Source organism: Cygnus olor, chromosome 5 (genome assembly GCF_009769625.2).
Source record: "Cygnus olor isolate bCygOlo1 chromosome 5, bCygOlo1.pri.v2, whole genome shotgun sequence".
NCBI classification, from domain to species: Eukaryota; Metazoa; Chordata; class Aves; order Anseriformes; family Anatidae; genus Cygnus; species Cygnus olor.
This window is the reverse complement of record NC_049173.1, coordinates 34,174,061-34,197,663: the sequence shown is the minus strand read 5'-3', so window position 1 is coordinate 34,197,663 and position 23,603 is coordinate 34,174,061. Positions and strand designations below refer to the sequence as shown.

Sequence of the window (23,603 nt, the reverse complement as noted above, 5' to 3'; positions counted from 1 at the left end):
AGCCAGTCTTACGTGAAGAAATGAAAGGAGTAAAGAGAATAATAAATTACTCTTTAAAAAATTCTACTCTCCTCTCAACCCAGAGGAAGGGAGAAGTTGCACATGCAAAGGACAGGGAGCAAATGCCTCCCCCATGTTCTTAGAAAGTCAAGCTATTTTTCTTAAATTTGTAAAATAGCAGGTAGAGTGGTATTACCTGCTTCAGCACATTACTGTCCTGTGCATGGTGCTTGCTATATGGCTAGACAGGCAGACACAAATGATGAAGAAAAAAATACCCAGAAAACAAATGGAACAGAAAATGAAACAGAGAGAACAGCTCTGGCCTGAGTACAACTGAACTCTCTGCTTAGGAACTACTAGCACCTCCCAAAACCAAAGCTTTCTCTCAGGTCTCAAAAGGTGAAAAGGCCATTTAAGGAGGGAAATAGGGCTTTTTTCAAGCAATTCTTTTGTTAGTGGACTATGGTTCCTTAGGCTATGCAAAATGTACTTAGCCAGAGACAACCAAGAAAAGGAAAAAGTTAATGTTTATTTCTGGTCCTCCTCACCCCCTCTTCTCAGCACAATATTCCAGATACAGAAAGGGAAAACACAGGGCACAACAAGAGCCATGTATCCTAAAGAAACTAAATTAGCAGAAAGACTAACTTCACATTATATGATGTGTCAGGTTTTTGCTGATAAAAGAAAGGTTTCACCTCATGAAAATACCAAATTTCAAAATTTGCTGTTCTGACGTAGAATAAAAATCAAGACTTTTTTCCTGAACCCAACCATGCCACTATAAACAACCTGCTGATCAGAATAACAGTTTGGGAAGTGGGAAAATGTGATCAAACAGAGGCATGAGCCTCAGCCTTCTAAACCCCATGGAGATCCCCAACTGTTAACTTAATGGCAATTTCAAGGAGACTTTTACCTCCTTTCTTTAAGAGGATAAAACAGAGTTATGCAATTAAGGGCTAATCTTTTGTTCTGTGTGAGAAAGAATGATTTTTTTAAATACCTTTTTTACCTCAAGACACTCCAGCAACTAGAGAACAAAGGACCTTGTTATTTTCACGTCTGATTAGAGACTGAAAAAAATGAAGTAGATTTGTTCTCCTGGTTGCTACATCAACCTCAAAGTGAGAGACCTCTCTTGAGAGAATTTCTACAGCCTGCCACTAGAGCTTCAGTGATGGAAAGCAGTTATTACCTCTTCATAAAAGCATTAGTTGTCAGCTTCCCAAGACAATAACTGTACTAATAATAACTGAATGCACAACCACTTAGTTATGAAAGTATACAAAATACAGATTTCAATCACTTGTTTCTAACTAGGTATTGTGTCTTGCAGTAGCCAGTAATGCTGCCATTTATTGTTTTACAGAGAATAAAAGGATTCGTGTCGCAGCTGAGCAATTGGTACCTTGTAATCATGCTTGTTCTCCTAATCCCAGAGTAGGCGGTGGTTACCACACACTCACCTCAGGCACCGCACGGTGAAACCGGCCATCTGGTCGGGATCTGGGCCATCTTGCTTTCACTTGCATATATATGTCTTCTGGCAGAAGGAGATTTCTGCTGGAAAACTTACATTCTACAAAAAAAACCAAACATATAAGTAATTACAAAACACATTTTTTAATCTTCTGTTTTTACTTTTCTTTCCACTCTCCATTCCCTCCCTCCTTCCCAACAGACGTGTATACATCTATACCCACCCATCTACACACTCACACACTTCCTTTTATCAAGGGGAGAAATTTAGGGAGTACTGCAAAAACACTTGGTTATGAAAGTATACAAAATGTAGATTTTGGTTACTTTTTTTTCTTTAGAAATGTACAATTTATATGTCTATTTTAGTTGATCTTTGATTTTGCCTAGCTGAGTTATGATACTGATTTTGGGTATTGCACACACTGAAATTCCACTGCATATACTAGACTAGAGTCAAATATCTCTACATATTTTCCCATATTTTTTCATACATATTTTTACTAGTAGAAACTAGTAAAAAAAAAAAAAAAGCCCTTGTGAGATAGTAGCAGGCAGCAGGGCTTCTAATGGATCACTTCAAAGAAATCAGAATATTTAAGCTGCACAGTATTTGCTTTCACAGAGCTGAAGGATGATGATAAAATGTTGATAAGAAGTTTTGGAAATCATTTGAAAGAGTGTAAGACAGTAAATCAGTGACTACAAGCTGAAGGCATTAACCTTTAACTGATCACAAGAACGATGAACAGTCCTCTGAGGTAACTGAGACTGAGGAGGATCAGTCTTGCAGGATCTGCAACAGCAATGCTACCATGGCAATCATAATCAACTTCTTTACGGTTACGTTTTTACAGAATGACTTTCATGGTAAGTTTTGATTTAAAAGGTCAACCCTTGTCCACGATAAAATCTAGGGCTGTTTGAAATCATAACCCTCCTTTTCCTGTGAAGATGCTCCTGAGCTGACAAATCAAATGTACAGATTCTTCCGTAGGATATCTTTTTGCCCCTTTTTCCTTTTTTTTTTTTTATAAGGCAAAGCAAGTCATTTATAGGGAGGCTTGGACTGTAATAGCTAGTCTGAAGAGAAGGGTACAAATAATACAAAAATATACAAATTAATATATTGTATTAATATACGTATACAATATACAAATAAATACAAAAAATACAAATACACAAAGAGAAGCATCAGACCAACAGTCAGCCTCAAATCTAATTTTCTCAAGCTTCACCTTTTTGCACTGTTCCAGTACAAGCCAACTAAAACTGCACTGTGGCAGTTATAACATGTTAGGTATCTCCATAACTGAACTATAGCACTATGGCTTCTTACTGTCAATTCCCTTTCAGTATCAGGAACAACTAACAAGTTAATTTATCATAATCATTGTTTGGAATCTTACACCATAACGTTCAGTTACAGCTAATATGACTGAATGAAATTAGATATCATGAACCTAAAAAAAAAAAAAAAAAACCACAAATATTTAATGAAAAGTTGCAGGAAAAAAATAACCAGTCATATTGCCTTATTAACATGTCTCTCCTTACTCTTCCCTATGCAGCTGTTTCCTTACAATTTTGGTTACCAGAGATGGAAGTCACTGCTCCCCCAGTCATGGTCCTCCAACTCTGAGCTCCAGACAGCCCAAGATCTGTTACTGTTAAATACTGAAACAAAAAAAAAATGCATTAAATGCTTCTGCCTTTTTCTCCTCCATAACATGTTAGATGACCATTGTCTCCAAGTATCAGTACAGTGTTTTCATTTGACCTCCTCTTGCTTTTGACATGCTTGGAAAAGCCTTTTTTGTTGTCTGACACCACAGTGGCCAATGTCAACTCAAGTTGGGCTTTGGCTTTTCTTGTCTTCTCCCTGCAGAGGTGAGCTGCAGCTCTGTACTCTCACTGTGAAGCCAGACCTTTCTTCCAGAGGTCATATATTTTCTTTTTCCACCCTAGTTCCAGGCAGAGTGCTCTGTTCAGCCAGGCAGGTCTTCTGTCCTGTTTGCTTGACTTGCAACACAGTGGGATTGCCTGTTCCTGGGCTTTTAAAAGGTGGTTTTTGAAAAGCAACTACCCCTCATGGACCCCCAAATCTTCTAACTACACCACAAAGACTTCTTTTTATTACATCTGCATAAATTGTAGTCCAGTTGAGAGAAGAAGCCCATCTATATATGAATTGCCAATTACAAACTTCTCCTGACAGATGAAAAGACGGCTTTATCAGCAAATAAGGACCTTTGAAACATAGTTTTCACTGGAGAACAACATAATCATGCTCCACTTTCCAACAGACAGCACACACTCCACTGGCACATCCCCGAAGATAAAGCAGCGTGTTCTCTCTGCAGCTCTTGACAGCAGCCCAGGGCTGCATGCTGGGAATTTAACGGAGGGTTTACTGAGAGTTGGTGTCCACTTGATGTAACAATCAGGTCTCTGTCAAGTGAGAAAGATACCAAAAATATTTCATTTCTCCTCCTTTAGACATTGCTACTCCTATCACAAGAAAGACGAATGCCCCAAGTGCTGCAGGGCAATGGTGCTGCAAGGAAGGACCAAGAGCTTGCTCCTGACTTAACACCACATGACCTGTGTACAGTTCAGCTGCTCTTAACCCACTCTTGTCACAAACTGAAAAGGATTATTCCTCTTGTGCACGTCATCTAAAAATTCCCATCTTCAAGAATATTAGTATCATGTAAGTTCCCCTGGAAATAAAAAAGACATCTCGATTAAATCCTTGACATGACAGATGGCCAAGATAGGACTGTCTCCACATTAGAAACAGGTGTGAATCTGCTGAGCATTTTGAGGTTATAATCAAAGGCACCTTAACACTGACTCATGGTGTGTTACATCGAGATAAGAAAAAGCTCCTAACCCTCACAAGAAACAAATGACAAGGTGTCATAAGGAAAATCAAAATCTCTTCCTCTGCTTTGCTCATGTTTGCTCTCCTTTCACTGCGTGATTATTGCATTTTCTAAACGCTTGTTATCACTGCACATGAGCAAGCCCTATTTTTAACTTCACAGTTTCTGAGGTTTCTTTTCACCTATTGCTTTGCAGTAAAGTGTAGAATTTAGGAACAAGTAGGTGGGATTATGTGCCAGAGCATGAACAGGGGGAAGCAGCTGGAGTGCACTTTGTCTACTGAAGCAAAACTTGGTGCGAGACTTCTGAAGATCTGAAACAGAACTCCATTACAAAAGCAAACATATTCATAGTAATAAAAAATAAATAAAAAAACACCATGTAGCAAACAAACATACAAACAAGAACTGATTTCTCTGCTTCAGCCCAGAAGACCATCTAGCCCAGCACCCTGGCTCTGCCAGTGGTCAAAAAAGATGTCCACAGAAGAGTGCAGGAACAGGGCAAGTCCGTTGTGGTAATTCTCCAGAACCCTCTTCCAGGCTCATATAATTTGTGGTTCTGGGTCTCTGAGAGGCAGAGGCAGCGTCTTTGAATTTAGCTAATCTTGAAGGATCCCTCCTACATAAATTTATCCAATGCTTTTCTATTGCACCTAATAGGATCCTTGTGCACTGGTGTGATGGTAAGTCACACAGAGTGGGTTTGTTTGTGCAGAGTGGGGGACCATTCTCAACAGATTCCCAGTCTTTATAAAATCAAAGATGCTTTGAGGACCAATGGGAAACACAGTCGATGTGGTTGAAGTAAAGGACAGATGTGTTTTTATCTAATTGAGGATTTAAATCTAGCATCAGCAATACTCTGTCAGTGGCACAAAGGAGCACAGAAGTTTGGTATTTGTGTCACACTCAGTGCTTGGCAGGGAGCGATGGCTGGTAGCAGGCCAAATGCAGTGAGTCCAGCTCACATGGTCATTCCCAAATTCTGCAGTGTCAAGGTCTGACCTCAAAGGCAGTGCTTCCTACTTGAATTTTTAGCCTTAGCATCCAGAATTTGTGAACAGAGGCAGCTCAACCAGTGCACGTATTTACCAACGTAACAGCAACCTAACCTACATAGGAGATTCTCACAGAGCATCAGAGATAGCAGACTGAAAGATTTGCCCTTTTTATCTCACTCCAAGACAAACTGCATCACTTTTATACATCTTTATGTACAAATTGCACTGTCACCTGTGTACTTCTCTGACGTCACACAGGGAGGGAACCTGGTCTTCCTGGGACTGTTGGCATTTTGCAACTTCTGTCAACAGAAATTTAAAGTTGAGCAGGCTGGCTATGAACAAGAATGCTCTACAGATAGCTGCGTTCTGCTAGTGTGCCTAATGGCTCCTCCAGTGTTTTGTTCTTGCTCAGTCATAACAGTTTGTCTTTTGAGACAACACTTGGCTCTGTACCTAGCCTTGGCTGCTCTGTGACCTACAGGCTCCAATGACAAGATCAAACCAGCTGATTACTGCAGCAGAATTTAGAATCCACTGGATTGGTTATTACAAACATAACCAAAAGCTCTGCTAGAGCTACTCAGTTATCTTGGATTGGCAGAGTGCCACAGCAACCCCAAAAGGCTCACCTGATACCCCAGTGCATGTTCCTGCTACTTCCTCCTCTGACCCAGCTAAACATTTTAATCTCCTTTTGTGTTTTTTGTTTTGTTTTGTGTTTTTTTCCAGGATTGGGTTTCTGATCAGCAAGCAGGAAAACAGCATGGCTATCCCTTTGGGCAGTAAGGTATTCTTCAACAGCCTGGAACAGGAAAACACAAGTTTTAACTAAAGTGACATTAATGTAGACATAAATTTAGAGTCTAAATGCAAGGTGTTAAATGTTCAGTGGCTTAAGATACTGAAAAGATATAAGCCTAAATTAATAGAATGCAACTTATTTAATTATTTTCTCTAAGTGGTATCTGGAGTCAGGGCACAGACATTTTTATGTTTAATGTACATTTTGCACGGCCAATTTTTAAAGACTCTGAAAAAACAGTGAGTTTTAGAATCCCTATATTTTGTCTGGACAATGATAAATGACAGTGCTGTTTTACAGAAATTGCTGCAGAGAGCATTAGTTCATTGGAAGCATTAATTTTCCTTCTAGCCAAGCTTCAGTCAGAATATCGCCTTTTCTGCACTAAATACTACACTTGGCTCAGATTCCATTTCCAAATGACATACATAAAGCACTAAAAAGTGCAGAATGGTGATTTTTTTTTTTCCGAAATGGTAAAATTATAAATTTTTTAGCAAAATACTACCATAGCCAAAATTTTGATTATTTTTTTTTATTATTTTGTCATCAAATGGTGGTCCTATCCTAGAGCTTGATAACACATGATCTGGTAATGTATTAGAGAACTGGGTAAGCTTTGAATAAAAAAAAAAAAAAAGTCCCCGATCGTCTTTAGGCTGCCAAACACACGGGACAGAAACAGAGAATGGGGAAAGAGCACTTCTAATTACACCTCACATATTCTCAACTTTCACTTCAAACCTTCTGCCCTGAGGCCATGAAACAAGCTTGCTTGCAGAAGCCATCCAGAGACGCTGCTTCTCCTAGGTCAGAAGCTCCTGCTGTTACAGGAGCACATTTGCACTGAAATCTCCTTGTTCAGCGCAGTTCCTGGTAAAATTCTGCTGAAGTCTCAAATAGCCATTACTGCAGAGACGTAGGACTCGATGTATAGGTACCTTCACAAAGATATTTCATCTCTCCTGTATCAGCTTACATGTGAGAAGATATTGCTTCCCAGTTTCTGAGGAGCCATGTCACAAGCTCTTCTCATTAAGATATGCAGTGCTAAACAAAAGGACTGATACAAGCATCAAGTCAAGATTTTTTGGTTCAGGCTAGTTTTTTGATCTGCTATTTCATCTGAAGCACTTTTCAATTACAAGCAGACTACAACAAAAGCTTTCCCCATCCCCTTTTTATTACTTTTATCAGTTGTGCTTGGCATGGTCTCTCTTTTGCAGCTGAAGATCTATTAACTTTAATTAAATTGTAACTTTCACATTGCTCTTGAATAATGTTGTCTGTCCTCTGTAACCCTGCAGGAACTATGCAAAGCTGCCTGACTCTACAGGCTATGATTAGTACAATCTTTGCCACTACCTTAGAAAACCTTGGAAAAATGTCATCTTAGCCCCACTCGTCTAACTCACCCCTTCAGCAGAAGAAATGTTAACAATTCAAAGCTCTGTCACTGCAGAACATGCTCAAGAACAAGCAGAAGCATTGTATTGAAATTAGGCCATTTCCAATTACTTGATGTTAGTCTCCTTCCAGCTTCTATTTCCTGAAGATAACTTTCAAAAACGAGTTTCTAAAAAGGCCAGCTGATTTAAAATGAATACCCTGTGCAACTGCGTTGGCTGACCTATTTTCTTGTTTGTATATGGCACAGAGCTGCTCAGCTAAATCAGCTTTTTCAGTCTTCCTTGCTTCTTCATCAGCCTTTTCGACCTTTCTTGCCAGCTGCCATCCAAGTGGTAAATAAATGGGCTTCAACTGGATAGCAAAGCTTTAATTTCAGACCAACAAAGAGGTTTTATGTAGTGCTGTCATCGATGGGGTCACCCTGCAGCTCCCTCCCTCCTCTTGTTGCAGCAATGATTTCTTTGAACGTGACTGCTGAAACCAGCAACGTAACAGACCATAAGAAAGCATCGCTGACCCATTGTTCCTTTGCTGGCCCAAAGTATTTTTCCTTTTAACTGCAGTTTCCTCTAGTTAAAGGAAATCTATTTTCTCAGAAGCTCACAATATTCTAATTCAAAACACAGGTCTGTAAACTGCATGTTGAAGGCTGAGAAAGTTCGTCTTCATCTCAGAAGGGATTAAAATAATATGTTGTCCCACAAAACTCACTGTACTGCATAAGCCTCGCTGTGTTCAGTAAAAACAGAACAAAATTATTCATCTTCCAGAGACTCTCACAGTACAGTGGCCTGAGTCGGAGACAAATCTGGATGGAAAACCCAGGCTTTTCTGACAGCTTTAATAAAACAGACAAATGAGGGAAAAGAAAATGTCCCTTATCCAAATTGAACTGCTCAAATGTGTTTGACTTCCCTTGGTGCTACACACTGCTCTTCTGTCAGGTCCTAGCCACTCACTAAACATTTACAACCACCACAATTTGTGCAGGACACAAGGCACACAGCACAAAGAGAAATGAAGAGGTAGTAACAGAAATCCTGATGGACCCCCACCTCCTTCTGTGGTCAGAATGGGAGCCTCGACTGCTCCAGGAGGCAAAATTTGCTCAGTTGGTACCATTTGATCTCTGGAAAATGTCAGCAAGCTGCTGTCTGCCAGTACCCTGCAATTGCGAGAGGTACATCCCAGCTGTCCTCAACAGGTCTGTACCTCAGCAGAGGGCAGGTTAATACACACTTCCCCAGGAGGCAGCGTCAGTCCTCTCTTCAGTGTGGCATTTCCGAGCTGCCAGTGAGCCCACAGCTCTCTGCTGTAGCAGCAAGACAGGGAGGACAGTCTGCTCCACAGGGCTCCTGGGAACTCAGCAGCAGCCATGGTATTGTTCTTCCTCCCCAAAACAGGGATAAACTAAGCTTCAACATTCAAAAGCGGGTACTTAATGCATCTGCAACACCCCCATCTTGAGCACTGTGCAGAACCCTTCTGCAAACTCCCCCATTCTTGTTCCTGACAAGAGGTAAGGACTCCTGTACAGAAACTCTTCAGCCAGGTGAAGGGATAGCTTGTGACTGCACCAGGATTGCTGCCTGTGTATTTACAGGCATAAAGACAGTCTTCAAAGACTTCATTCAGATGATTTCAAGTAAAGTGTGCATACACACGTACACATTGTATTTATTGAGTAGCACAGTGCAAACTTCCATCTGACATGTAAGGTATCTGGAGTCAGCAGGAGATACAACCAGTGCAACCAGGGTAAGATTAATTTCTTCTGGCTTTTGAAGTACCAGAAAAAAACGTTGTCACTGCACTTCAGAATAAGTCAGAAGAGTGCCTCTTTATTCAGTTCATATCAGAATTGTAGCATACTTTTTACTAGGGAATGTGAGAAAATGACATACCAAGAGGAAAGGTGAATACATGTACTGATGTATTGCCCTGAGAAACCACTGTTTATATTTAAGGTAATTAAAGGTGTAATACTGAACAATTCAATGAAGGACTCCTCCTTTGAGAGTATTTCCTGCTACCAAGGGAAAGGGTTGGAGACTGAAAGCAAAGACAGCTGGGCACAAACACAGTCTGCATGACAGGATGGTGGGCTCTCACTGATGGCTCCAGCACAGACAGATCAGATGGCGCCAGTCTACAGTGTAGCTGGGGACAGATGACACTTAAAATTCAACTCAAAAACAGGAAATTATTTGAGAAATGAAAATACACAATTATGCAACAATGGTGTTTAGAGAGAGGTAGGCTAGGAAGCTTTGAATAGTTTTCCAGGATTCCGGCCCTAATACAGTGAGAAATTAAATACTAACCCTGCCACCATAGCTGACACCACTGACAGCGACACTTCTACTACAGATTGCTCTTAGGAATACCCGAGTCCATCAAGTGTTGCCGGAAAAAGGCCTGTATCCTGTGCCACGCATCTTCTTGGGCTTTGGCATGCTCCCTCCATTGTCCTCCCCACTGCACAAACAAACCAAGCACTTTGTGGATGGAAGCCTGGCACAGAGGCAGGTATGGTGGCTCCAGGAGGTGCCCTGCTCCAGAATAGGAGCAAAACTCCACCTTCCGTCCACAGTGCCGAAGGCGCTGAACAGCATCCTGGCAATACAGGTCACTTTTCCAGTTCATGTCATCCAGCCCTGACAAGAAGAGGAACTTGGCCAAGGACCTCTCCATGGGAATGCGACAATGCCACGTTGCGGGGTCCCTGTGATCATCTAGGATTTCTGAAAAATCTACTAGGTCGGACTCCTTACTGGTCTTCATCCTCCCCAGATCATATGGGTGGGGAGGAATAGTGAAGCCATCCCCCCGCAGGGGAATGAAAGAATTAAAACCACTTCCAGATATGCTGACAGCTGCCTTGATGCCAGGTAGGAACGTGGCCATGGAAAGGGCTAGGTCAGCTCCTTTAGACAAGCCCAAAACGCCAATCCCAGTATCCTTCACCTGAAACACAGTTACGGAACAACCATTATCAACTACTCATATCCTGGGCTGACATAACATCTCCCCCCTCTTCAGCTTCCTCACTCCTTGTATGATTAAAACCTGGTTTTTGCCCTTTCTCTATTCATGTTCTCTCTCCCCCATATTGATCCCTTTGCTGAGCCTCCAGAAGGATGACCATGAACTCTGCATTTCTTCCCCTGTAACACTTTTTCTTCCTGGTGAACTCCATAGACAAAGCCTTTTTGCTTCTTCTGCACCCTGGCTTGACACTTTCTCTCAGTACTGAACATTTTACTGCTCTTGCCTCCAAACACTCGTCCCAGCCTGCTCTCTTCAGGCTCCTTGTGGAAAACCAATTTTTCATGGGTTTACATGCATTGATTTTCTTTCTTGCCATTGTTTTTTCATACTCTCCTACAGCTGACCTGTTATCTTCTGTTTTGTCTTGGAACACGCAAGGTTGATTATGCCTGGTGCCGAGTAAGCCCAACTGTTTAAATCAACTTATTTATAGTGAAGGCTCTTCACACCAAATTCACATTGTAATGTGCGTCTTGTAAGATACTCTGGAAGTTTTACAGCTCGATGAGGAACAACACAAACAGTTTTGAAACAACCATTATCAATTACTCATATCCTGGGCTGACATGATCAACTTTGTGAAATGAAAACCACATTAAGTAGCATTGCATTCAAAGCTTAAATTACATTTAATTTCTCTTGGTCTCTTTTGGCTTAAGTATTATGATATATTGCCATAAGTGTTTTTCTCATCCCACATACATATCCTAATACCACCCCAGCTTCTTAAAACATGGCATACTCTCCAGTACTATAATTGTTAAAATGTCCTGCTGTTACAGCATTTTATTACCGTCCTGTGAAACTTACTCAGAATCAGAAACCTCTCAGAAATAGTAGAAAAAGTCAAAGGACTTTTTTCCCTTCTAAATTCTTGTTTGTTTGTGTTTGTTTGTTGTTTTTTTTTAAATAAAAAAACTTGTGCTTAAGAAGTTGCACTTCTAGTCTGAGAACTACTTTGATACAAATATTACACAAATACTCGTTTGCACAACACTCCATGGACTGTCATAAGGTGCTATGCAAAACTTTCATCCAACTACTTGTAAAATTGGAGTTGAGGCATGGTGTTTTCCACCTCAGATCATGCTGTCTGAATGTGCTCTCTCCTTTTACATCTCAGAAATTTTCATGCATTCAGTGACCTATAGCATTTCACATTAGGAAATTAGAGAGTATCTTCCAGTAGGAAAAGTACCATAATTTGTTTCCTACCTGCTGCTGCTTCTGTAAAAAGCGTACAGCCTCCTCAAAATAATCCAGTTCGAGAATCTCTGGCATAGCAGGTAGATCTTCAAAGGCCATGTAAGCCAGAGCCAGAGTCACAAAGCCTCTGCTAGCAAGAAGACTTGCTCTGTATTCAACAAGACCTCCTCCAGATCCATACAAATCGATAAGTCCGGGGAATGGTCCTGGTCCTGCAGTGAGAGATAAATATATATACACGCTCACAAAGAAAACTTTCTAGAGTTGCTTTTTCAGTAGCACCCCCTCAATGCACATACAGACTGTAGATATCAAAAGGAAATCATCCTCTGAAGCTTTACACATGTAGGTTCTCATTCTGAGGCACACACTCAACATAACTGGACTCTTTTTCCCAGCCTAATTAACTGAGATGATTATAAAGAAATTACTATTCCCTCTCCTGTATGATTGTCTCCTATATGGATTATCCCAAGCATTTCTGTGAGCAGCCCAGAGTATGAAACCTAGTTTCCACAGTCCCTCTCCATTAGTCAGTTCTCTGCTGTGTAATTATGAAGATGAGTTCACCTTACAGCACCTCTCTCCCTGTAAGAATGCTAATTTGGATATTTCTTCTCTTGTCTAGGAATTTATTATAGGAAGTTTGTATTTTGTGCATTGTTCTCCCACCACCAGTTTCAGCTGAAATTGGCCTAGATGTTGTCAGGCCATTGGGGACTGATTTAAGTGCAGTATCACTACATGAGTTCTTTCAGTAACTGTGCTAGCAGCTAGCAGCTTTTCCGAGGAGGGAACACCTGACTTATGAAATGCATCAACAAATGCCATCACTGACGTGCACCAATTCAGGCTTCAGTCTCATCTGGGTAACCACCTCTGGGTTTCTCAGTTCTCCTCCTGCAGCCGTATGATCTTCATTTCCTGCTGCTGCTCTGCCCATTCTTACCACCAGATACAGCTGAAACTTCCCATAACAAAATATGGTGTCACAGCAGCTGCAAGGGACTTTTTACTTGCTTCAGAGCAAAATACTCACATTTAGGTACTGCTCAAGGAAAATAAACAGTTCAGGACTCAGAGCCTTACTCAGGATCCAGTCTCATCCTTGCCTCTATACAGAACTTTGCAAATGTGATGTCTGTGTAAGGTTTTGCCTTCCCTGTTTGTCCCCCATCTTTCTAAGTATCGCGTGCAGCTCAGCTGCTCAGCTGAGCAGGTACAGACTTCTTCCTTTGGCTTTCCCAAAGCCAAAGAGAGACAGAGACACAAGTCCAGAGTCTGCGGCAGCTGCTGGAGCAGCCCTGACCGACTATGACCCCAGCCCATTGCTCCCACCTCATCTCTTCACTCCTCACCTTACAGCTCTGGCCAAAACCAGGGGCCTCCGCCCTCTCAGCTTGTCAGAAGAGCTGGGAAATAAGCACACTTTTCCCCAGGTCCCTCAGCCAGGAGAGGTCCTGCTCCCTGCTCAGCTGAAGCCAGGAGATGCCTCGCATTGCTGCTGCTGCCCTCACCGCACCCCCTGCCTCTGCAACGCCTGGGCAAAGCTTGTGGCAGCCCTGCGCTACTGGGAGGATGGCAGTGGCTGGACACGGTGCCAGCTGAGGGAACCATAATGGGGGCTTTGTGCCAGCTTGCTGAGTGGCTGCAGTGCACAATGTACGATGCAACTCACACCTGGAAAGGCAGAACGGAATTAAAACTCACCAGGAGGGAGGAAGAGAGTTGCTTTAAGCCGACCTTCTCTGACTGAAATCCTCTTCACTCCCTCTCCTAAAAAACTTCGCTCATGGGTGCATTTTCCCAGCAACCGGCTCATGTCCCCGTGGCCCTCATACACCTCCAAGTCCACGCAGAAAGGGGTCAGGACGTTCCTCTTTGCCAGCCGCTTATAGGGCGTTTTGGAGCGCAGAGACCACAGCAGCCCCATAGGCTCCACTCCGGAGTAGCTGCCCCCCAGAGCTGGGGAGCAGGTCAGGTCGAGCTCCCCGCTGCTCCCAGCCCTGTAGCGAGCGTGGGCTTGGAAGAGCTCCCCACCCTCGTCCACAAGGCAGGCTCTGAGGGTGACCTCCTGCTGCGGCAGAAGACCTGTCACGCAGATCTGCACGGGGTCGTCGAACAGACACGTGAGGGAAGGCAGAACCGTCACCTGCGCCGCCATCGAGCTCTGCTGGGGGAGAGGAGGCTGCTGGTGTTTGATGAGACGCAGGCTGTGTGAAACAGGAACAGCAAGAGCCTGGCGCTTCTCACGCTTAAAATCTCTGCCAAAGTCCAGGAGGAAACACCGGGACTGCTTCCTCCAGCCAGCAAGCACAGGCTGCTGGGAGATGTAGTTCAGGTACACCACTCCAAACACCTCGTCTCAGGTGTCCTACGAAAACACAACCAGCTTGCAAGGACAGAAGTTGTCATTTGCTCCTGCTGTGCACTTTTATTTCTGGTCATATAAAGACTAAACCCCTGAACCTCAAGTGGCAGAAAGAGATACTCACACGGCCTTTCCCCCAGACCATGGGAAGTTCAGCTTCGACCGCAGAATGGGCTCAGGCGCCTTTGTCAAGGCACGGTAAGCACAAACAAACTGGAAAATCTGGAGCAACATGACATTTTAATCTAGTCATGAAACAAAGCCTGTCTTTAATCCCTCTTGAGTTTGCAGTAATTTCTGAACAAGAACCACGAGGTGAAATGATGTTTTAGGTTTCAGCTGTGTTTCTTTAAAAAAAAAAAGTTAAAAAGGTAAAAAAAAAAAAATTTTCTTCAGAATAGTCAAACTTATCTAAAGTGTATCTGCATTTTCCCGATTAATACATGTAGAGGTGACGTGCAGGTTGACTGAAGACATGGCAAAGTAACTCTAAAACTACCAAGGATGTAACAAAATGCAGCTACATTTAAATACAATGGTGAAAAGAAATAGAAACTGGTAATAAAAACATGTAGCTTAACAGGGAACATAGCCACCACTGACCTTTGCACATCCTTCTAAATGTTCTCCATGCATCACATCATTTGAGAAATGTCAGAAATTAGTACAGAAGTAAGCTTTTAAACTGGCCTTTTATTGCAGAAGTTGTAACTTCTCACCACCAAAACACCACAGCAACTGAACTTAGTGATCACAACTGGACAGGATTTTTGCCTTAAGCTGGATGTATGCGTTGGACTGATGCAGCCTGACGCATGGGTGGCAGAGCAGATTCTTCCTTTGGCTTGTTACAAAAACCATCTGTAGACCTAAATAAATGTCATGGCTTCTGTTTTGGGACTTCCAAAACCTGGATTGCCTCCTTTCAAATTTTATTCTGTTCACCATCACTGGGGCAATATGCAAAGTCCTAAAAATGCTGATATCGCATCTTCTACTTACAAGCCGGAAAACCTGGCCAATTGACCTGAGACTCTGAAATCAAGCAAAATAGCCATGAGCTGTTTGACATTCGTTGTTGAAGATAATTCAGTGTTCAGTTCTTTTCACTTGAATCAGGTCTGTATTCCAGTCACAGATGCTGATGACTGCATCACATCAGGGAGGAAGATTGCCAGCTCAAGTCTCCCACCTCTGCTATAACACTTTCACAGCTTTTGTGAGACAATCTAGCAGTTGATAATAGCTGTACTTTAGGTCATATTCCATGTCATACCAATAATTCACTGAGGAGAGAAAAAAAAAAAAAAGGCATTCCTAGAGCTGTAATGTAATGATTTACAAACGTTCACACAATGTTTCAGACAGCTCAGCTAGTTCAGGCGTTTCCCTGTTAGTGACTGAACTTTGGAATGAGTAAAATTTTGACTACAGCCAAAGGTAACGTGAGCAAACATTAGAGTTCTTTGCTGCCAATGCAACTCCGTCAACTCAAACCACATCCTCTTTAGACTGTCCTTGGGATTCCTTGGAGCAGAAACTGGCAAAATGTATAGGAACATGAAATGTCTCCTCCTAATTAGGCTGCAGATACCAAACACACTTCAAAGTTTAGTATCTGGATAGGAAACTCTCTTTCTCTGAGTGTGTGACAGATGGCAAACTAACCACTTAATCAAAATGGTGAGTAATTAGACAGTGCTTTAATTCTGAATCTCAATTTAAATTTGGTGTAACATCTGCTTTAAAAAAAAAAAAAAAAAAAAAACCTAAGTCAAGCACTATATAATGTTTTACCAATGGTTCTTGTAGGAAGGCATACACTAGTTTCCAACACCCACTGGACCAGACCAAGAAAATATTGATTTTCAAGTGCATACAGAATGCAGTGCAGTTAACAAAAGGCTGAATAAACAGAGCAACCCTTTAGCGTTTCTGCTAGACAGAGAAAAACAGTGGCTGGGGGTTTGCAACTGGAAACAACTCTGCTTTTTCTGTCTTTAAGGACAGATATAGCAGTACTGGGAAAAGAGAACTAGAAATACTGCTTTATAGCTAACTGGACTTTTTATCACACTGTTGCCAATACTGAAAAAATGGTTTGCAATATTTGCGGTGTAACACAAATACTAATGCTATGTTATTCAAAATACTTTATTTACTCTGTCTGGGCAGGCAGGATTATTGCAGGTGAAGGACAACGAAAAAACTTCTGCAAACCTTGCAAAATTTAGAGGACATAATGATAACACTCTGCACTACTTCCCATCCCTACCCCTCCACCTGCACCAAATGAGCAATGCTTGAAATTCCCGAACTTTCCTGGGGAAGCAGAAAAATAAAAAGCGAGATGATGATGCATCCTACAAAGAAAGAGATGGAAGTCTTCTGATAAGCGCAGGGGAGCAGTAACACAAGCATGGGCTTATTAGCAAGGTAAAAGACTGGGTCAGAGCGAATTCCAGCTCGCATAACAACAGAGTAGCTTCCATGTTGTGTCTACATCCACACCTAAAACTTGTGTTTCTGGTTTCCTTTTCTTCACCCAAATCCTTTTTGCTGATGTGCTAATGTCATGCACTACATGCAGTTTAATTGTGAAAGGTATGTAAATGACCCGCTTGCAGTTATCAGACTAGGCAGACAAACTACTTAGCTCCCTACCATAAACAAAATCTGGATCACAATCACTGAATTAACTTTTCTTCTCCTAATCTGACAACTACAAACATATTTTTTTCTGATACATCCCTGACTCTTGTTGACAATCATATGAATCACAAGCAAAACAAACTGCAAGAAGATAGCCCCATGGAATAGAACAGGATCAGCATCTGCAGATATTCTTATTTTTTCTTGAAGGGAGGTAGATGACATTAAGGGGACCTTTGGTCACAGTTATGCTTTGCTATGGAATCTCTTATCTGCACACACCCAGCGCAATTCAAAAATATACCTGGAAATCTTGTGTATTTTACCTGCTATACAGCCATGTGATTGCTGAACATGGTGGAACCAGAGAGAAGGGAGGTATAACATCTCACCAGCTTTCACTGTACACTGCAAAGGTTTTGCCTGAGCATACTCCGGATACCTTTCTAGATCTGGGTTTAAAGGGTCCAGAGGGATCCAGGGCACCTGAAAGCAAAAGAGTATATCTATGGTACTGACCATGGCAAGCGTTTCCAGCAAGCTTCCAGGAAAACAACTGACAATCAAACTCACTAGTTATGAAACATACTTTGCCTAGCAAAACATTACACATGCTACACAGCTTTTTACACTCAACTCAGAATAGGTCAAGGATGCAAAAATTTGCCTTCTTCAGTGAAGCATTTCTAATTAGGGAAAAGCTGCTAAATGTCAGCCATCAAGTTTCACTCTCATGGCATACTTTCAAAACGTCCTTTGAAATTTTAGAAATTCCTTTCTTCTTCTGAAGTGTTCTGATCTACTTTGATTCCTGTCAACTAAACACCCTCCTTCCTGCTGGAACATCCCTGTTGCCTGCGTTAATTTCTTCTTTGCCCTACAGAGTTACAAACCTCAGCACTCCACCTTACTGTATGTATGACAAGAATGCTCCTGTTAGAGTCTATGAGCATCACTCTGTAAACAGAGAAAAAAAACCCAGGCTCCAGTTCAGCTGTAGCATTAATCACATATTGCACAGACAAAAAGAGAGAGATTATATACAAAAGGGTGCTGAGTTTTTGTAAAGTGACTTCAGATCTATACATTCTAATCAAATAAATATTACTATAACTAAGCAAACACAACTTATTCATTGAGACAGGCATGTTTTATTGCACTGGGTGATACTGCTGTAAAGCAAAATACATCCCTGAGTAGAGGACCAGAAAAGGTGAACGCAGAGGACTGTATTAAATCAGTTCCTTTATTGTTGATTCATTTAAAAATCCTTTACTGGATCTATTTAAGTTTGGTGTAAGGGAGACAGCTTATGACATCAGTGGTTTCAGATATGCAGTAATTTTATTCTTTTTTGTGTGGAAGCTGGGTATTCTTTGCAAATAGTAACGTACAAGTGAAATATCTGGGAATTCTTTCCAATAATGTGGGATTTCTAAATATTCATCAAAAAGCTTGGTTTAAGAGCTCAGCAGTGTGCAAAACTAGCTTTACTTTTCACATCGACTGTGTTCTTTATATCATTTTTACCTTATCTGCAGTCTTCTCATCCACAATTTCATATGAGCCATCTTCTGATACGTGGTAAGTTGCTGGCTGATAGAGCTCTGGAACCACAGAAGGAATTAAATGGCACAACACAGAGTAGTACTCAGAGAAACTAATGGAAGGGCATGTCACACTTTCACTAAGTGACAGAAAAATTAAGAAAAAAACATTTTCAATTTTCTGTCCTTCTCTTTGTTCATTGCAATTTTTATCTAGTTCCTGGTTTGTCTTATTTTAAGTCAGCCAGAATACTGAACTGCCTTCCTGTTTGGAACTCCAACCTTTTTTTCGCGTAGAAATTATTCTCTTCTCTTCCTCAAAACCTGTTTTTCTCCTGGTCCTATTTTGTTCCAGTAACTATCTTGTTTCCCTTTCAGAAGTCATAAACACATCCCTGACTTACCCAGCATTCTATATTCTGTCCTTTCTTCTTAGGTCAGTCTAGCAAGATAGCCTTTTCCAGAGCTGTTAATGACTTGTGGCTAGCCTTTCACTTTTAATTTCACCCTACAGGGCTTATCACCCGCTTCAGACACTTTCAGAAAAGCAGCATGCTTTTCTTCCATTGCTTCAGCAAATGTGCTTTTGTAACCACTTGAGAGAGTCTCTCTCCATTAACCTGATGTTCAAAAAGACAGAGTCACCCTTTTACTATGCACTACAAAATGTAAGCATTATCTGTGTTCAATGCTTTAACAGTCACTTCTTTTACAAGATATGAATCATATGACATGTATTTCAATGTTGTAAACAAAATAAAAACAGTATAATTACAACATCAGAGCTGTGCTTGTACGTAGGCAAAATTACATTAGTGTCATATAGCACTCTACATTCAGCTGATCTGAAGATTTGAAAATCAAAGAATTGGAAAAAAAATATAAGGCACGGAGTTAAGCTGTCAATTGTCTAGATGACTTTTGTAACAGAACAAATGACTACTGTGTACCCAGGAAAACAACAAGAAGAAAGAGAAAACAGGCAAAGTAATGCTGTCATAAGAATCTCTTTGTTCATTTATATAGCTTTCAGAGATTCTGTTAGTAACTTAAATATTTCATTAAATTACAACTTGCTTTTCAGTTTCCTGGCTTTTTTTTTCCTAAAGAAAAGAATGATCAGGAAGAATTCAAACCTGTTAAACATCAAAGATGGCATGCTACATACTGACAAGACACAAATAATTGAAATATTCTAAAGCTAAAGAGATTGCAAGAAGTGTCATTGAACCTATTATTTTATAGGGCAGGAAAACCTGACCTCAGAATAATGTTTGCATTACAAACCCATGTGCTGCACGCAATAGGAGATTTCTGTGTGCAGTGGAAAAAAAACAAAACTGTATAAACATGTTATCTCTGCCCCCATTTTTACGTCTTTCAGCATTTAATATCACCCCTTTCCAGCTGCCAGACATACACATATAGTAAATTGTGTACCATATGGGATGAAGGGACGGTCACTCGGTGGATGCAGTAGAAAATGTTTCTCTCCAGATATCACACAGTACAAGTTCTCATAATGATCTTTATGTACTAAGATTTAGAAAAAAAGAGATGTAAAAAGAGAGAAAAATAAAATCAATGTTGTTTCCTTCTCTACCTCCAAAACTACAGTGACCTGAAAGTATCAGCTCATTTTCTAATTATCAGGCCACTTCCTCCTCTTGTGGCCAGTGGGAGTGGAAACCAGCAATATGATGTAGCAAATGTACTCAGGCAAGCAAGTTCCAAAATCACCTTATCAGAAATACACAAATACAGGTTACAAAAACACGATGACATCTGGGATAGACACTATCACCCAACTGCTATGAAGTCAACTGATTGGCACTTGAGAGCAGGTGGGATTTCTGGCTCTCAAATACTCTTACAAAACCTGAAGTTCAGAATGGCCAAGCAAAGCGCACCCTGCCTCAATTTCATGCATTCTCTAATGCGCTGTATAAGAAAGTTACGTGTGGGACAACATCCTGTGGCCTGGCACGGATGGATCTGGTTTGATTTACACCTAAGCTGGCCTCAACATCAACAGGACGGAAATCATCAGTGCCTTGCCTGATGCAACATCCAGAAGATGCACCCAGAGAAAAGAGCAGAGAGAGGCTGCAGAAGAGCAATTGAAAGAATGCATGTTAAAGTAGCACTGCCCTGTCAGAGAAAACATACCATTCTACCGAGCCACTAACTCAAAACAAGTCTGCTTAAGCTTGTACTGAAAGCACAGAAAAGACAGCGCCATACAATACCTACAAGATGTCACAGCAGCTGATTCTCCGAGCCAGAAATTCACAGCATCAGGCTTCTTCCCTGAATGGTTAGGGGAAAAAAAAAATGTTTTCAACAAAAAGGGAATTTGAAGCATCATGTCTAAAAGCATTTTAAATAATTTTTTGGCAAATTGGTTTATTTTTATCTTTCAGCTACCTTCCTAACTATGACAGTTTCCATTGCAAATAGCACTCTGTGAGCAACAGTAGCTTCTGCACGGGAAGCTACTGTAGCGCCCATCAGGCTTCACTACCCAGTGCCAAATTGAGGGTTACAATCTTCATTTTCACATCCTGAATCCCTAAGATTTAGCTCACAGAGAAACTGCAGCACATTTATGTTTAGCTGCAAAAGGAACATGAGCTCACAGTAAATTAACATTTGAAGGAAATATATCCTGGAAAATAGAAACCAACTTCGATGGAACAGAGTTTAAGAGAAACAAACACCTGGAATGATACAAAAGCGAGGTTGTGTGTTCACTCATTTCTTATAACTTTGGTAGCAACAGCACAAATTCAAGTCCAAACATGACTCTAAACCAGAAAAAAGCCACTACATGGAAAGAGGTGCTGTACAGCACTACTACCATAATGTTTCATTGTGATGGTGACAAAACACAATTAAGTTGCTGATTTTGGAGTAAACCAAACCCCAAACTAGGATTACTCTATGATTATTTCACCAGTTTTCCTTTCTAAGGGAATGGAACCAAACTGAGCAGTGGTAACCAGCAACAGAATCATGTATGTGGCATGACTGTTTTAAAGTTATATAAAAAATATTTTACTCAATGTAGGAGAAACAGAAAGTTTACCAAGTGCCTCACTCATCCATGGTATGTCAGACTGCACATCACAGACAAGTTCAGGGAACTCCTCAGTGAGGTTTGAACACTGCTTCTGCACATAGAATACGTTGGGAGAGGTCACTTTCTTCTCCACAATGTCCAGAAAGTCCATGAAAGGCATTTGGCGCTCCTCTGGCATGACAAAACGGTCCTGAAACACCGCATCTGCATAACCATTTGGTGTTACTGCCACACTCACTACCTTGGGACCTACTACCTCCCTGCAAAATAAATCAAAGGTTTATGGCCAGACCTGTAATTGGCTCATGTATTAGATGCTGGTTACTTTAAGAACAACATGCTTCATGGGCAGCAAAAATAAGAAGCCTGGCTTTCTGTAGATGCCTATCTTTTGACAAGATTTTCTACTGTCTATTAAGGACTCTGCTCCAATTGCTCCTTGCATTCAAGGCAACAGGACTGTCTTTTGCCTCTCTGAATTCTCTCATCTCTACAAGGTGAGTTCATGAAGTATTCCCCTTTTCCTCAGAGGAGACAGAAAGAAGGCGCTCTTTAGTCACTTCTCATGAATTGTGCCAGAGCCTGATATCCTCAGGACCACTCAATCCAGCCAATTTTGTGTGGCCTTATGTTCAAAAGCTACTGAGAGAGAAAGTGTAGACAGGGACTGACAGACATACATTTTGAGACTAATAGACCATACTTCAATGAGAAATTTAATTTAAAAATGCATTTATTTTAGGTCTAACCAATAATCCCCTCTCAAAAAAGAACTTGCTTTTCTAAAATTCAGACATTCTTAAAATGCTCCATTATTTCTTTAAAAAAAACAGGATGCACTTGGTCACAAACAAGTCAGTCTGGTTTTACAGCACTACAGCCCCACTCTAACTGAGGGGATACAGGGTGGAGCACACGTCAGGACACTAGGAATGGACTCAGTTTTGATAATGTGAGTCTACTGGCTGTACCCAGTCAAAATACTCACCCTTCCTACAGAATCTGAACTGCTCAGAGTAGTATGTCCATAGGAAGAAATTTATACTTGAGTTTTGGACGTTGTGTAAAGGAGATGACTGAACACCTTCATACAGATGCACAGAGGAATCTGAGATAATCTCATGAATAAAAACATTAACAAAGGGCCTTTCAGTGGGGTCAACTTAAATTGAACCCAAGTCATGCTCAAAAGCTCATTCCTACCTAAGGTATGCTGAGGTCCATTTCTTCAGAGCTGGCCAGTGGCTGATGGCATTCTGAATTATGCAGGGCTTGTTTGGACTCACCCACTCTCGATAAAACTCCAGCGGGGACGGAGGCCTATCCAGATACGGCACAGACTCCATCCACCCCAACTCTGTCCAGGCAAACGAGAAGCAGTTTTACTCCACGTCCCAAGTGAAGCGCCCTGTAATAGAGCTCTAAGTGGCTTTAAACCCCAAACCACTGGTGGTCACTGAGAGCAAGCGGTGCCCTTCAGACTCCCTAAGTCACTCTGTTAAAGCTCTGACCTTGTCGCAGAGCACTTCTAGGCCAGGGGCAGGCACCCTCCTGCTGCCAGCCAGGCTCCCCCCACACGCATCCCCGCTGGGGGCCCACGGGAGAGCCGTGCCGCCTGGAAGGCCGCGTGTTACAGGGGATTCACCTCTGATAAAAGCCTTTATAAAGCCTCCACCGAGGTGGCAGCAAAGACACGGCGAGAAGCTACTCAGAAGCCGTAACGGCGCTTTGCTTTGCCTCTTTGCACATCGGAAGACAACCCAAACGCATCACTTTCTTCAGGGGCTGACGGCGCCCGGGCCACGCGTGGCCGTCCCCCTACGGTTGCGCCGCCAGCCCCGCGGCCTCCCCCCGCTCCCCAGCGGGCTCCTCCCGGCCCCCGCGCCTCTGGCCGGAGCCACGAGGCCGCCCAGGCCCGGCCCAGCCCGGCGCTCACCGCGGGCGTCCCTCGGGAAGGCGGCCAGGCAGCCCCTGACAGCCCTCAGCGCCGCGCCCTCCGCCATGGCCGCGCCGCCTCCCCGCACGGCCCGGCCCGGCCCCGCGCTCCGCCCCCGGCCCCGGCGCGGAGCCAGCCCCATCCCGGCCCCCGAGGAGGCCCCGGC

The 23,603-nt window shown here is 42.1% G+C and overlaps 3 protein-coding genes across 17 annotated transcripts in view; all 3 read right to left on the bottom strand.

Annotated features, from left to right (window-relative positions):
- PLA2G4B (phospholipase A2 group IVB) overlaps window positions 1–3,164 on the bottom strand; it is a 52,117-nt gene extending 48,953 nt beyond the window's left edge. For 3 of the 6 annotated variants that reach the window (XM_040557451.1, XM_040557455.1, XM_040557454.1), the window contains exons 1-2: window positions 3,081–3,150; window positions 1,473–1,585 (exon numbers count right to left, since the gene is read on the bottom strand). The gene's annotated coding sequence lies outside the window, so the exon portion shown is untranslated. Of the gene's footprint in view, window positions 1–1,472; window positions 1,586–3,068 lie in introns of all 6 variants that reach the window. The other 3 variants (XR_005820039.1, XM_040557452.1, XM_040557457.1) reach the window with 3 other exon arrangements.
- A 661-nt stretch (window positions 3,165–3,825) lies between these two features.
- Window positions 3,826–14,965, bottom strand: LOC121070379 (acyl-coenzyme A thioesterase 1-like). 6 transcript variants are annotated; one of them, XM_040557462.1, is made up of 4 exons: window positions 13,560–14,699; window positions 11,859–12,061; window positions 9,917–10,559; window positions 3,826–3,936 (listed from the first exon to the last, which is right to left on the bottom strand). In XM_040557462.1, the coding sequence occupies exons 1-3, from the start codon at window positions 14,011–14,013 to the stop codon at window positions 9,957–9,959; spliced, it is 1,260 nt and encodes a 419-aa protein (XP_040413396.1). In that variant the 5' UTR covers window positions 14,014–14,699; the 3' UTR covers window positions 3,826–3,936; window positions 9,917–9,956. The 6 variants fall into 6 exon arrangements, with proteins under 6 accessions (XP_040413396.1, XP_040413397.1, XP_040413394.1 ...); XM_040557463.1 differs by lacking the exon at window positions 3,826–3,936 and adding an exon at window positions 6,100–6,182; XM_040557460.1 differs by lacking the exon at window positions 3,826–3,936 and adding an exon at window positions 14,824–14,965 and having other exon boundaries at window positions 6,728–10,559; window positions 13,560–14,567.
- Window positions 14,894–23,538, bottom strand: JMJD7 (jumonji domain containing 7). Of its 5 annotated transcripts, none has more exons than XM_040557466.1 (8): window positions 23,438–23,538; window positions 22,705–22,858; window positions 21,508–21,761; window positions 20,673–20,729; window positions 19,860–19,955; window positions 18,403–18,479; window positions 17,199–17,358; window positions 14,894–15,506 (listed from the first exon to the last, which is right to left on the bottom strand). In XM_040557466.1, the coding sequence occupies exons 1-8, from the start codon at window positions 23,502–23,504 to the stop codon at window positions 15,418–15,420; spliced, it is 954 nt and encodes a 317-aa protein (XP_040413400.1). In that variant the 5' UTR covers window positions 23,505–23,538; the 3' UTR covers window positions 14,894–15,417. The 5 variants fall into 5 exon arrangements, with proteins under 5 accessions (XP_040413400.1, XP_040413404.1, XP_040413403.1 ...); XM_040557470.1 differs by having other exon boundaries at window positions 21,508–21,691; window positions 22,788–22,858; XM_040557469.1 differs by having other exon boundaries at window positions 22,705–22,909; window positions 23,438–23,532.
- Between the last annotated feature and the right edge of the window lie 65 nt (window positions 23,539–23,603).